The 15,319-nt window shown below is 44.6% G+C and overlaps 1 protein-coding gene across 2 annotated transcripts in view; it reads left to right on the forward strand.

The window, feature by feature from the left end:
- Nucleotides 1–4,521: 4,521 nt before the first annotated feature.
- Gpr156 (G protein-coupled receptor 156) overlaps nucleotides 4,522–15,319 on the forward strand; it is a 66,573-nt gene continuing 55,775 nt past the window's right edge. For both annotated transcript variants that reach the window (XM_021185045.2, XM_021185046.2), the window contains exons 1-2: nucleotides 4,522–4,617; nucleotides 5,041–5,177. In XM_021185045.2, coding sequence (XP_021040704.1) covers nucleotides 4,522–4,617; nucleotides 5,041–5,177 — 233 coding nt within the window. The remainder of the gene's footprint in view (nucleotides 4,618–5,040; nucleotides 5,178–15,319) is intronic.

Here is a 15,319-nt window from a genome sequence, read left to right on the forward strand (position 1 = left end):
AAAAAAAAAAAAAAAGAAAGAGTTGAATTCGTTGTGAATCGCTCCCACTCTTCATAGGTTTTGTGGGGTTTGAAGCATTGTGGGGGCCAGCCAGAGGACGCTTTCCACTTGGGCTCATTTAGTTCAACTATTGCAGTGTGACTTTCCTGAAGATGCTTTTCAGTGTTCTGCATAGTATGAATCTCTACTTCCTGCTGCTGGAATACTATGTACTTTCAGCTCTAGGGAACTGCCTGGCTGCTGCCTGACACTGGTTACTTCTTCAGCTTTAAGGAGAGAGTTCTTGCATTCATACAAAGATCTGAGCTTAGAAAAGACTGGGGCTTCCTGCAGATTCCCCAAACTTTCTCTTCTTTGTTACACTGTCTTACAAATTACAGCCACCCCAGTACTGCTAAACTCCCTCCCTCCCCCCTCTCTCTCTCTCTCTCACAGACACACAGACACACACACAGACACACACACACACACACTTCAGCAAGACATCTAGTTTCTGTTTGGTTTGGTTCTCTCTCTTTGCGCCCCAGCCCAGAATCTGCCTTCAGGCAGAATGTCTCTTAGGAGCTAAAGTCCTATGATCTGTTGCCCAATGTCTGAAAAAAAAAAATTGCTTCATATGTTTTGTCTGGTTTTAAAGTTGTTTACAGGAGTAAAGCAATTCTCACAGTGGGGAATTCTTCCTGGGCAGTAGCAGAAGTTCTATGAATTGCAAAATAACTTGCTAATGGATGGTGGCTAGAAACAAATAGGATTATTTATAATAAAAGTTAAATAAATAGGTTGATAAATAGATTATAAGACTATTGAAAGCCCCCATAAAACACCATCTTGGAAAAGAAATCTGTGGTCTATTGTAAGTGCCTGGAGTTGGGTCTGCTACTGTATGTAACATGAAACATAGCATCCCCAGAGGGATTTCTGTGTGTGTGGCGGGGTGTGGGGGTGGGTTTGCTTTACAAAGGGCTTGGCGGACTTTACTCTTTGAGCCTTGGTTCTGACTCTGTCTGATGATATGATGCCTCTCCATTGCCCTCTCTGACTGCCCCCACCCTGCCCCAGTCAGTCAACACGGAGGCCTTCAGCAGTTCTCAATGGCTGAGCCCTTCTTCCTTTCAGAACTTAGCTTAGGAGTGTGTCAACATAGAGAGATGCACCTGTGATTGTTCATTTGTGAATTTCTGTGGATAAGTGCCATCTTTGGGACTGTATGCCTGTCCCATATGGAAATCTAATATTGTAATATTATAGGGTTCCCGAGCTGGATATTCATGGACCAAAGGGTTTCTCAAGACTTGGTTCCCAGAGCAGTGCTTCTCAGGGTCAACTTTGAGTAAGTGATGTATCCTGTCTTTACCAGGGTGTGGCCAGACTTTTGGCTAATTTATTGGTTTCTTCTTCCTAGCACCCTTCTCCAACCTTCCAACCCTCCAACCCTAGGTAGGAGAGCAAGAAGGTTAGAGGGGAAAGGAGGTGTTGATCTTGTTAGACTGCCTTCTGTTGATTAAGGAAGTCCTTGGGGCAAGTGTGATCTTCATCACCAGGATACCTCCAACCAGCAATCAGCTATAGCAGGAGAAGGAAGGGCAGCAGCACTTGTATACCCTCTGAAGCGTCCCCAGAATGCCAAATGTAAACTATTTTCAGCTGGCAAAATAACATCCCTGACCGAGCATGAGACAAATCATAGTCAGCTGCTGTGGACAGTCTAAAGCAACCCCACACCTGTGATTAAAACAAAAACATAGTCCCTTAACATTTCTGTGCTTTTAAAGGGACCAAAATTCTCATGATGCCAGGGAGTCTCAATTTGGCACATACTGGGCACAGTTGGCAGTGACTGGCAGTTGTTGAAACTGTTAGGAGAGGGCCAGGCATGCTGCCAAACATCCTCTCTTCAAAGGATGGTCCAGACAACAAAGCATTATCAAGCCAAAAATAGGTCTTTGGTTTACCACTAAGATGGAAAAGACAATGTAAAAACACACGACCTTCCAGGCTACCATAGTGTAGTTTGCTCTGTGACTCCTGACATTGCTCATTGCTAGAATACTCCGTAGGAAAGTAGGGGGTGGCTAGAAAGAAAAGAAAGAAAGAAAGACCCTTTCTGTTGGAATTCCAACAAAATTAGGATACGAATAGCCATGCCTTGTTTGCTTCGTAATTTAATATTCAGTCATCTGTCCAGACAGCACAAGAATTCAAATGCTGGATGGGAGACAGCGGACTCTAATTTTCTCGTGATTGCTCTGTCATGAAGCTGGTAAATAATTCAAGAACATGGTAGAGGCCAGTGACTGGGCAACACCTGGTGCTGTATTGTTTATGTCTAAGTACAGACTCCAAGACGGCACTCAGCACCTGTCACAATTGTTCTGCTTTAACCATGGGTCTAGTGTTCAGTGACTATTGATTAGTAGCATCTAATATTTGTCCAAGTTTCACACACACACACTCACACACACACACACACACACACATACACTCACACACACACATACACACACACACATACACACACACTCACACACACATATACACACTCACACACACATACACACTCACACACATTCTCACACACACACACACCACACACTCACACACACACACACACACAGAGATGCTATAGTAGGTGCTTTCAAAAATACAAAGCAGAAATGGCAACCTCTTACATTCCTGTGACTAACCCCAAATCTGTCTTTTCTATTAAAAGATGGGTTGGTTTTAAAACGTAGGGATAAGACGCAGGCATGTCCAGTCTGTGACCCATGGACCACATACCCCATCCACTTCTCTCTCCTCCCCTCACTCTCTTCTGCACATCTTGCTTTGTAGCCAGGCTGGCCAACTCCTACATGTCCGCCTCGGCCTTCCAAGCACTGAGACTGCAGGTGTCTGTCTTGGCTTCTCTTCTGATCACAGTATTCATATTATGAATATTTTTTGAGAATAATAACATCTCCTCAGCGGGTTACTCAGCCCCTCTCCCTAGAACCCAACTAGCCCATGGCAGCTCTGTGATTCTGACAATTTAAAAACCAGTACACAGGCCCCAGAGGGGTTAGGAACTCCACTGGAAGACCAATAGAGTCAACTAACCTGGACCCCCAGGGCTCTCAGAGACTGAACCACCAACCAAAAAACATACATGGGCTGGACTTAGGCTTCCCCACACAAATATTGTATGTGTGCAGCTTGTTCTTCATGTGGGTCCTGAACAACTGGAACAGGGGCTATCCCAAAGCTGTTGCCTGTATGTGGGATACGTTCTTCTGGCTGGGCTGCCTTGTCTGGCCTCAATGGGACAGAAAGCACCTAGTCTCATAGAGACTTGAAATTTCCGGGTGGGAGGATACCCAGGGGAGGGGCCCACCTGCTCAGAGAAGAGGGGAGGGGGTAGGGGGTAGGGGAAGGATTGTGGGAGGGGGTGACTGGGAGTGAGCAGGATGTAAAGTGAATAAGTAAAAATAAATGTTTAATTAAATTTAAAAACTAAATAAATATGGGGGCTGAAGAGATGGCTCAGAGGTTAAGAGCACTGACTGCTCTTCCGAAGTTCCTGAGTTCAAATCCTAGCTCACAACCATCTGAAATGAGATCTGACGCCCTCTTCTAGGCTACCTGAAGACAGTTACAGTGTACTTATATATAATAAATAAATAAATCTTTTTTTAAAAAACTAAATAAATAGATAAAAACCAGTACACGTTTTGGGCAACTCAGCTGTTTGGACATGGAAGGCTCTTCCTCATCTTGAGAGACAAGAGACTATATGGGCCCTTGATCCCAGAATCACCTAGGATCAAACAGAGGTTAAGCGAGGAACTGTGTGGAAAGATCTTAGGACATGAATTTGGGGACGGGAAAAGGGGATGATGTGCCTTACGAATCAAAAGTAAGGTTTTTAAAGAGCTTGGTCATTAGAAGGCTCTAGAAAGTGCAGAGATTTTTACCTAGAAACTATGAAATGTACTTAATCTGTTTCTAGAGTAGCTATTGCAATGAGTTTTGAACGTATTTATTAAAACATTTTATACTTTAAAATGTTGCAATATTTATAAGTATATCCCTACACACGATAGAATGTAACCATGTATAGTTGAGATACTAAAATAATTTTAAACCTGCGTGTGCATGTTTGTTAACCAGTCTGATTGCTTCCCTCCAGGGCCCAGTGTGGGAGCTCGTGGAGTGCTGACTGCCCTCTGGTGGTGAGCCAGAATCAATTCGTTCTATGACCTGAGATGCCCACTCTTGACCATGTGCTACCCACTGGGAGCCAGGAGCCAGCTGAAGAACATTTGCTCTTCAAATATGCATGATGAAGGAGACTAATGAAACAGCCTTTCACTTCTACTTGGAGCCATTTGTTTTCTAATCCTGGATTTGGACTCTGGAGGCAACTCTGAGATGGAGCCTCTGGCAGAAAGGCTCGAGTTGTTTCTGTGCTTCAGCGAACGGTTTGCATCCTTGACTGGGAATAGCCAAGACTGAGTAGATGCCCATCGAGGTGCATGGGGTGACATGGAGCCGGAAATCAACTGCTCTGAATTTTGTGACAGTTTTCCTGGTCAAGAGCTGGATCGGAGACCCCTTCATGATCTTTGCAAGACAACCATTGTAAGTGAGCAGCCATGGGGCGTTATATAGATGCCATGGGGCTAGACATAAATATGGTGGTGGTGGTGGTGGTGGTGGTGGTGGTAGTGGTAGAGAAGGAGGAGGGGGGGAGGGACAGAAAGAGGGGGAAGGAGGAGGGGGAGAGGGAGGAGGGGGGGAGGGAGGAGGAGGAACTGTCCATGTAGCACAAGCATGGCCCTACTTTGGTGCCATCTATAGATCCTTTATTCCTTTGCTTGTTTGGTTTTGGTTTTGTTTCCATGTGTAGCCCTGGCTATCCTAGAACTCACTCTGTAGACCAGGCTAGCCTGGAACTCAGAGATCCGCCTGCCTCTGCCTCCTGAGTGTGAGCGCTCATATTAAAGGCGTGATCCCTCATTCTTAACCACGTCTCTTTTTTTTTTTTTTTTTTTCTCCCTCCAGACTGAGTCCCAGCACAGTAGTACAGTCGCCTCCCCACTGTCTCCTGCCCTCTTGGGGATTATGTGGACCTTTCTCAGCTGTGGGCTACTTCTGGTGCTTTTCTTTCTGGCTTTCACAATTCGCTGCAGGAAGAACAGGTAAGCAGCCTCCTGCCTAGAGTCTCGCCCCCCTGTAACCAGAACTGTGAAACCCAGAATGCTGACATCATCTTGGCACCAAGAGCGGCTAGGCCTAGCTAGGGTCCCCCCACTGCAAAGCTAGTGACCATAGGGACCTTGTCTCTCATGCTTCCCCCTGTGCCTCTAACACTTCAAACAGATTGACACATAATGGATACAGTAAGTGTGCTTGGTGGTCTTGGAAGAAAGGATGCTTAAATCCAAGTGGTGAGTGCTGCCAAGAAAAGAACCGTAAAGGTCATGAGTATAGGGTAGAGACCTACACGATTTTTATAATGTAAACTAGCGCCCCGTCAGCAAATTATACAATGATATCATTGTCTTTCGTGTGGTTTGCTCCCAGTAAACCAGTAGCTGAAAGCATTCTGGGGCAAGCTTTGTTCACTTAAACGAAAGAAACTTTGGGCTGGAGAGGCAGCTCAGTAGACAAAGTGCCTGCCTAGTATCCACAAAGCCTTAGGTTCAGTCCTCAGCATCCTGTATAACCAGATGCTTGCCTGTAATCCCAGAGCTCAAGCGGGAGGCAGGACTATTAGGAGTTCAAAGTCATCCTTGTCTATAGAGGGTTTGAGATAGTCTCTCCCTTCCCAGCCAGTGAGGTGGATCAGTGGGTAAAGGAGCTAGCTGCCAAGCTGGAGGACCTGATTTTGATCCCTGATACCCCACATGGTAGAAGGAACTAGCTGTTACAAGTTGTCCTCTGACACCAGAGAATAAAATTTAAACCTCCCCCCCCCAAAAAAAGGAAAGGTTGCCTTTAACCTGAGACTACCATGGAGTGTGCCCCTTTAGTTGTTAGGGTATGAAATGACACCTTCCATCCTGGGTCTTGTTCTTCTCTCGGTTGCTCTAGGCTGCTGCGTTGAAGGCCGCCTAGCAGTGAGGCCCATGTGAGAAGGATCTGATGCTTTCAGCTTGTAGCCGTGTGAATACCTGGGACTTACTCTATTAGTCATGGTTTTCTAGAAAAACATAACCGCTGTATATATGAAATTTATTAAGTCAGGGTATTTATAAAGAACAAGATGAGCCCGGCGTGGTGGTGCATGCCTTTAATCCCAGCACTCGGGAGGCAGAGGCAGGCAGATTTCTGAGTTCGAGGCCAGCTGGTCTACAAAGTGAGTTCCAGGACACCCAGGGCTACACAGAGAAACCCTGTCTCCAAAAAAAAAAAAAAAAAAAAAAAAGAACAAGATGATAAGAAACACTGTGGATCAAAGTACATTATGTGATGAAGTAGCTCATGAAAGGAAAGATAAAATAGCCCATTTTAAAAAGTGCTGTCTTGGACAATGAAATTGTTCAAAGGAGCAACAATGCAATCAAATAATTCAGCCAGGCGTGGTGGTGCACGCCTTTAATCCCAGCACTTGGGAGGCAGAGGAAGGCGAATTTCTGAGTTCCAGGCCAGCCTGGTCTACAGAGTGAATTTCAGGACAGCCAGGGCTACACAGAGAAACCCTGTCTCAAAAACAAACAAAAACAATCAGATGATCTGCTTCATTTCATTCTGAGGGTGTGTCTGTCTGTCTGTCTGCATGCATGCATAGGGGTGTGTGTGTGTGCATGTGTGTGTGCATGTATGCATGTCCTGTTATGTCTAGGAAGCAGTTTCCCTGAAGTCATCTACTACTATGCCTGGCTTTTACAGTCTTTCTGACCCTCTTCCTCATAGATCCATGAGCCTTGAGGCGGGGGCTTTGATATATGAGAGCCCATTTAAGGCTAAGCCCTCTCCTGACGTCTGCATGGTGAGCAGCTGTGAAGCTCTGTATAAATTGCCACCTACAAGAAGCTTCTCTGGGGAAGGCTGAGTGATGTATTGATCCATGGCTGTACCAATAAGTCATTAGGAGTCATTTTATTGCTGTGTTGATTTAGCAGAATAACAGTAGTGGCTTTTTCCCCCAGGGTCCGTGACCTAACAATCCATAGGTTCTGGACCTTGCTGACAGTCTCAGGGATAGGTTCCTTTTCATGGACGAGGTCTCAAATCCACTTAAAAACAGTTACTCCCATAGTGTTCCCTCTGCTGTTACACAGGTACGTCTTCTCAGAAAGCTCAGTTTGTAGCTCACAAGGTTCATAGTTAGGTTAGCTTGATAATTGTCTTTTTCCCCTGAAGTAGCATGACTAAAACCTCCCAGCACTAAGAAAGATAGCTAGTAAGGATTAAGCTTCCAGTTGAATAGCAGTGAGATTTCTCCATGTTCAATGACTCAAGTATATGATGTCTTTAACAATAAGGCCTTAAAAGGGACCTACTTCTAAAAAAAATAAATAAAAACCTATGATGTCTTTACTCTCAGATAATCTGATTATATAGCAAATCCAAAGAAATAGATCTTTAAAACAAACCCAATCATAGTTATATCCCCCCATTTTATAAATATACATACATATATACAACATATATATGTGTGTATGCATATATATATTATATGTGTGTACAAATATATGTATGTATAATGTATATGCGTATGTATACAATATATGTATATATACACATATGTATGTCATATATGTATATATAACATGTGTAATATATATATAAAATCAGCAAGCTGATCTCAAAGTTCACTTGAAGAACCTAGAATTCCCAACTCAGATTTCAAAAAGCATAAAATCACTAGGACCCACCCAATTTCAGGACTTACCACAAAGACACAGTAATAAGGTCAGTTTTGCACTGGCAAATATAGACATAGACATTGACACAAAGATATCATTGAAGTAAACCCACGTTGTTTGTGGCCCACAGAGAACAACCAAGAGCAAAGGCAATTTCATGGTAAAGTTCACTCCCTTCAACAAAGGACCCTGGAAAAACTCGATCCCCACATCAAAGAAGTGCCTTTGACCTCCACCGTGTACCACGTTCAAAACGAAAATCACAAACTCTAATGTTTATTCAGAAATAGCAGAAAATTTTTGTGATACTGGAAAAATATTCCTTGGATAAAATATCAAAAGTACAACCTATAAAAGAAAATGTTGAAAAATTCAGCTTCGTAAGAATGAAATAACAACTTGTCTTCCAAAGAGAATTTTGAGAGTATAAAAAAGAAGCCATGGGTTGAAATGAAATATTTATAAATCTGATAAAAATTCTTCTATTTGTATGTGTTGGCACACACTGCTGGTAAGAGTGCATTGTGGTAAAACTATTGTGAAAACCTTGTCCACTGGTTTCTTTCAAAATTCAGTTCCCAGCAATCTTACTCTTGAGTTTTTACTTGATATAAATGACTCTATGTCTATAGAAAGACTTATAACCAATGTTCATGGCAGACATTTTAATAGCCCAAAGCTGGAGATAGCATAAATATTCATAAAAATGAACACAGAAAAAAATACTATATGCTCATGTGATAGAATACTAATCAGTAACAAAAACAATGAATTGCTGATTTGGAAAAATATAGGTAAATCCAAAAATAATTATACTGAGTAAAAGAGACAAGGCAAAAAAATAAATAAAATACTTTTATAATTCCAGTTACACAAAGTTCTAGAGAAGTAATCCATTTCTTTTTTTTTTTTTTTTTTTTTTTTTGGTTTTTTTTTCGAGACAGGGTTTCTCTGTATAGCTCTGGCTGTCCTGGAACTCACTTTGTAGACCAGGCTGGCCTCAAACTCAGAAATCCGCCTGCCTCTGCCTCCCTAGTGCTGGGATTAAAGGCGTGCGCCACCACGCCCGGCTCAAGTAATCCATTTCTAACTAAGGTGTGCTAGCAGAAGAGTCAGCAGCTGACTGCAAGTGGATGAGGTCAGCAAAAAGAGACAGGAAAGAGGAATTATGAAAGGTCATGTGGGAACTTAGAGAGCTCTGAATGCCCACCTTGTTAGTAGAGACACATACATGAGAAGGAGCTTGTACTGGAGCTGGAGAGATGGCTCACAGTAGCCGCCAGGGGCCCCGGGTCACTGGGTTCCTGAAAGGAAAGCTGGGGATGGGTGGGAATGATGGCGAGAGAAATAACAGGCCAAGTCAAAGTTCTCTGATCAAGGCTCAAAATTTTAATGTATGGCCTTGAATATATGTGGGGAAACCCAAGGACCCATCCCTTTGTTTCCAGGAGGCAGTTCTCAGTTCTTTGGCAGGAAGATGTAGCAAGGCCAGAGGCCTGGCTCCAGGTCTGAGGAGGTTTGTTTAGCCAACTGAAGGCTGTGGGAGGGGCACAGCTCACTGGCTGCAGCCTCTGGCTCAATTCCCAGCACCCACCTTCTTGAAATTCCAGCCCCAGGGTATCAGACACCCTCTTCTGGCCTCCATAAGCACGTATACACAGGGTACACAGATATTTATGTTCAGGCGAACACTCATACACAAACAATAAAAGTAAATGTCATACAAATATTCTTATGTTTCTGAGAAAGCTCTCATGTGGAATAAAGTATATGATATGAAGTATGTTTTTTTAAATAGCTTGCCAAGTATCTTTAAACCATATAACTTACTAGGTATTAATAATTAATATAAAAATTCATTTAGATTATTTATGAACTTATTGTTAAGAATATTCCTTTGGCCGGGCGGTGGTGGCGCACGCCTTTAATCCCAGCACTCGGGAGGCAGAGGCAGGCGGATTTCTGAGTTCGAGGCCAGCCTGGTCTACAAAGTGAGTTCCAGGACAGCCAGGGCTATACAGAGAAACCCTGTCTTGAAAAACCAAAAAAAAAAAAAAAAAAAAGAATATTCCTTTATTAATATTCTTATTAAACTGTAAGGATCACAGTAACTTCACTGTTGAAACTGTTGAGTACTTCGGGCCCTTCAGGAAGCTCTCCTGTGCCCACTCTGACATGCACAAAGTAGGGTTTATGTTGTAAGTTCTACACTAAGCTAACCTTGTTCAATAAACCCTTTTATTTTGAGGCTTTCTTTCCCTATTACTGGAGATGATACTTATAGATGATAGGTTGACATCTTGTTGTACCTCAAAACTGATGCTCGAGTTCCCATCACAGTCTTCAGTAGTAAAATGTTGCTGTCTGAGAAGTATGAGTTATAAAAATTGTGTAGAATGTGGATATTTACTCTGCTTATAACTTTCCAACTCCACCTGTTACTGTTTCATGAACGTTAGCAAAAGACAAACATCCCCTGGCTCAGAGCCAAAGTAGTCAACACTCTTGACAATAACAGTAGACAGCTTCCCGTTAGACTCGTTGGCCCCCAGGACGATGGAGGGACTATGGACACAGTTCATATCCAGAGAGGACAAGGAAAGAAAGGCCTGTGATGTTTGCTTGCGTAGCCTGTGAGTTATACCTGCCGAAGAGTGTAGACTCTGTTCAAAGAACTCACATCCTTTACCGTGAGATATAAGTAAGTTAGGGGGGGGGGGAGGAGAAGAAGCAACCTGATCCTCCAAGGTTGCTCATGTATTAAACAAATAGTCCTGAGAAGGGTGTGGATAAAGAACAGGCAAGCACTCGTGTTTTGGAGCACTCAGCAAGAGTATACAGAGCTGTCCCTGGGCCCACAGCAGCTTTGCATCCATCTCAGAGCTCTGCATAAAGGCGCCTTCCATATCTGTAGGAGTGACAGTCAGATGCTCAGACTCAAAGTGCCCTTTCAATGCCCTCCTCACTCCCCTAGGCTTCCTCCCTGTTAAGGTCGGTGCATGGGTCCTCTGATGGCGTCTGGCAGGGCCACTCACAATCTAGTGTGCATTGCTGTGTTTGCCTTCTCTGCCTTCAGAAGATCCACGCCCTGGCTCCCGAGCACTGCCTTGTACCCTTTCTGGACTCTCTGCCTCCTGGGTTTCATGTAATCTTCATCACAAAAGTCCTTAGCATCTCCATGCTTTTTGGAGAAGTCTTTAACGCACCTCTTCATTCCTCCCATTTCTGAGTGTGTTTTATGATCATCTGAGTGAGGCTGATCTTGTTACCATCAATAGGAAATGTTTAGTGACCTGAATACTTATGTACCAAGGATACTGTGTAAAATATGATTTATGGGTTTCTGAGACCTTGAAATTTATCTGTCCCCAGGGTAGAGAAACATGAGCAAGTCGAGGTACATTCTGGTTTTGGGAAGAAAAAAAAAGCTTTCGCGCAGAAAAGGGGCTAGTTGGGGAGGGAGATGACCAGCAGGAAGGGTTAGGGGCTGGGGAAGGGTCAACAAAAGAATTATCAAAATGCCATAATGAAATTCATTGCCTTGTAAAGTGATTTTTTTTAAAGAAATTAATTTTAAAATCCAGTTTGCAACCTAATGCCTTGCTGCCAGGCAGGATCTGTGCTGTTTTTCATATTGATTGTCCCAGGCCTGTCATCGCTGTGGTTTGATTCATTGGAGCTGAGAGCAAGGTGAGGGGAAGGACAGGCTAGCAATACCAATCACTTTTGGCTGAGAGAAAGCTTGCACACTGGAGTTCTGGGATCATTGCTGTAATCCCTGGCATGGTGATTGCTGAGGAAGGAAAAGCAATCCATCCCAGAATGAACACCGGCCATGTAGCTCAAGTTAGGATGACATTGCAGGATCAGGGGCTGGATGAGGCAGAGGGACCAGGAACAGATCCTGGCTCTACCACCACAGAAGCTAAGATTCATAGAAGGGAAATATTATTTGAGTTGTCATTTCCAAGGGATTGGGCAGGGAGCTAAAACTAGATGTGGTGTCATGAGGCCAGATGCCACTGGCCTGTGGGGACAGGGCAGGGAAAGAGATCTGAAGCAACAGTGAGATCGTGCATAAAGAAGGTCTTTCTTAGCCGGGCGTAGTGGCACACGCCTTTAATCCCAGCACTTGGGAGGCAGAGGCAGGTGGATTTCTGAGTTCGAGGCCAGTCTGGTCTACAGAGTGAATTCCAGGACAGCCAGGGATATACAGAGAAACCCTGTCTCGGAAAAAAAAAAAACAAACAAAAAAAAAAGAAGGTCTTTCTTGGGTCCTGCGTGTGGGATGGGATGTGGGTGAGAGTGTGTGTAGGTTAATGGAGAGGCCGTAGCAATAATCCATAAGAACAGCCTCAGCTCTGTGGTTTGGCGCTCTTTAGCCGTGTGACAGACAGGCCTAGATGGATATTCAGCCTGGATGAACTGCTCACACCATGCATATGTGTATTCACCATGCGGATTCACATAACTAGCCAGGCATAGTGGACAAGCCTTAGGAGTCAGAAGCGGGAGGCTCATGAGTTCAAGACCAGCCCAAAATAAAATTTCTGTCTGAGGAAACCAAAAATAAATAAGCATCTTAAAATAAAAATAGATAAGACACATGGGCCAGCAAGATAACTAAGTGGTAAAGTGCCACGCACTCTGGTTGAGTCAGCTTAAGCCAAGAGGCTTGAAAGTCAGTCACTCATGAGGCAAAGAGCTTCAAGGAAGCTCTCCTCCTGGAGTCTGACATTCCCTTTAACCCATACATTAATTTTCCATTCCCGAGTTAGTCTAGTGGATGGATCCACGTGCTCTCTTTTTAGTATTATCCTATTATAAGTGCCTTTTAAGATTGAATTCTGACATAGCTAAAGCCTTCTGCCAGTGTTCCAACAGTCCTAGAATGTCCCTGAGCAAGACCATGGGCTTAAAATTCAGTAAGAATGTAAAAGCTAAGTCACTCCCTTACACAGGAATTTACCATCACTAAGAAAGAAGGAAGTTTCAGACCAAGGGAGAAACCAGAATAGATACTTAGAACTATAGCGAAGTTATACCCATACACAAGTATTTACAATGGCCTAAGGGGAAGGTGGACTATACAATAGACTAAAATAGGAACTATGGCAAGGGCGCGAAGCCCTTGACCCTGCCTTCTAAGATTAGTGAATCTTAGGTGGAGCCCTTGTTGATCCCAGCTGTTATCAATGAATTCTATCCCAGGTGGTTCCCGTTAGACCTTTTGTGTTTGCATTCCTGTGTTTTATGTAAGATTCTGGTTACCTCATTTGTACCTTGCGAATATGTCACCCAACTTCCTTATTGTCTTCTGCATAAAAAGTCTAATACTCGATTTAAAAAATACATTCAAATTCCACACAACCTCTCCTGTGTACATCTGTTTGTCAATTTCATCCTACACTTTGCCCACCCACGACTAGAGACCCGTTCCACACAGACAAAGGGGCCCAAAGGGTTTACAGCAGTAAAGGCACTTGCTACCAAGCCTGACCTCCTGAGTTCAATCCCCCGGGGCCCATATAGTAGAAAGACAGAACTGTCTCCCATAAGTTGTCCTCTGACCTCTACATGCGTACACACAAGCACACTAGATAGATAGATAGATAGATAGATAGATAGACAGACAGACAGACAGACAGATAGATAAACAGCAGAGCATAACTGTCGTTGCCCTATTACAGCTGATGGTGAATGAGATTTACTGAATTATTACCAAATAATGAGATCCTTGAAACTTTAAAAAATTAATAAGATTTGTTTTTATTTTCATTGGTGGTTTGCCCGTATGCATGTCTGTGCACCATGTGCATGCAGTGCCCTCAGAGGTCAGAAATGGACCCCAGATCCCTAAAATTGGAAGATGTGAGCTGCCATGGAGATGCTGGGAATTGAGTCCTGGTTCAGTACTCTTAACCACTGAGACATCGCTCCAGCCCCTCTTCTTGAATTGTTAATACTTATACATTTATTTATTAGTGGTACTGAGGGTAGAACCCAGAGCCTTGCTCATTCCAGGCAATTAGTCTACCACTGGCCATACCCCGGGGCTCCTGAGGGTTTTCATCTTTGCCCTCCATTGTACCCAGACTATGCTGTTTCCCGAAGGACCGCTTCAGCTGGTCTGGAATAAAATCAAGTACAAGGATAAGCTCTTGGAAGACAGACAAGTTCTTTCCCCTCTTTAACACAGTTTCAGCTCTACAGACTGCATAGCAAAGCAGCTGCCTTAACCCTTTGGCCCACTGCTTACTCCCTCCCCAGACATGACATGGCAAGTTCCCAAAGCCCAGCCCTTCTGCCTGTAGTTTTACTGAACCATCGTCTCAGTCCCATCGTTCTACTGAAACCATCTGCTCTGGGCACACTACTGGCCATGTGCGCTGTACTTTTAGAAGGCCTTTGTGCATTCAAGGTTTTACGTGGGTGACTGTTGTTTATAAAATTAGCTACTGGAGCCAGCATGGTAATGCAAGTCTTCACTCCCAGCTCTCTGAGCAGGCAGATCTGTGAGTTCAAGGCCAGAGTCGTATACACAGGAGTTCTGGGTCAGCTGGGAGTACATAGAGACCCTGTCATTTAAATTAAACACACACACAACACACACACCCCAAATTGTCACAGTGTGCCAGATACTATCTAGGTTCTGTGGGAGTCAAAAAATGGGGTCCCGAGTCTGGGTCGCTGGGCGTGGTGGACGCAGGGAGTTTGCCACAGGACCCCCGCTTCAGGGGTGAGGAAGGGGCAGTCTGGGGTTCCCACGGACCTGTCGGAGTCAGACTCCAACTCTTGGGTACCACAGACGCTGCTAGGTACCAGGGAAGAGCCAGTTCTGGGGTCCCTGGGCCCCACGGAGGCCAGGGATGTCAGGTTCTCAGGTCTGGACACCACAGACGCTGCTGGATGTTGTAGAAGAGCTGAGAATGGGTGGGGACCCACAGGTAGACTTTGGCCTGGGAGCTGAAGGGGGAAAGGCAGGAGGAGAGCTCCAGCTGATTGGTGCAGGGAGGAGAGTCTTGGCTGGCTCAGAGGTCTTGCTCCATGGGCGGCTTGGGTTGGTGGTGGCCCATGGCTGGAGTGCAGCAAGGCCTTTCGGTGGGAAGTTAGATTCGTGGCTTGTTAGGGGAAGACCTGCTCCATTGCACCAGCACTGAGGATCCCGATGAGATGAGACAGTCCCTGGTTTTAGGGCATTTATTGTACAAAGGCAGAGAGAGGGAGAGAGTAGAGAAGTAGAGGCCAGACAGTGGCCACATGGCGAGAGAGAGGAGAAGGGAAGGCGGAGAGAGGGGGAGTAAGGGAGCAAGAGAATAAGAGATAAGAGAGGGAGGAGGGGGCAAACAGCCCCTATTATAGTGGGCTGGGCCATCCTGGCTGTTGCCAGGTAACTGGGGAGGGGCACATCTGGCTGTTGCCAAGAAACTGTGGGGGTGGAGTCCACACAGAATACCAGGAGCGTGGGG

This window comes from Mus caroli, unplaced genomic scaffold, assembly GCF_978045245.1.
Source record: "Mus caroli unplaced genomic scaffold, Mus_caroli_1 scaffold_17, whole genome shotgun sequence".
In the NCBI taxonomy this organism is placed as follows: Eukaryota; Metazoa; Chordata; class Mammalia; order Rodentia; family Muridae; genus Mus; species Mus caroli.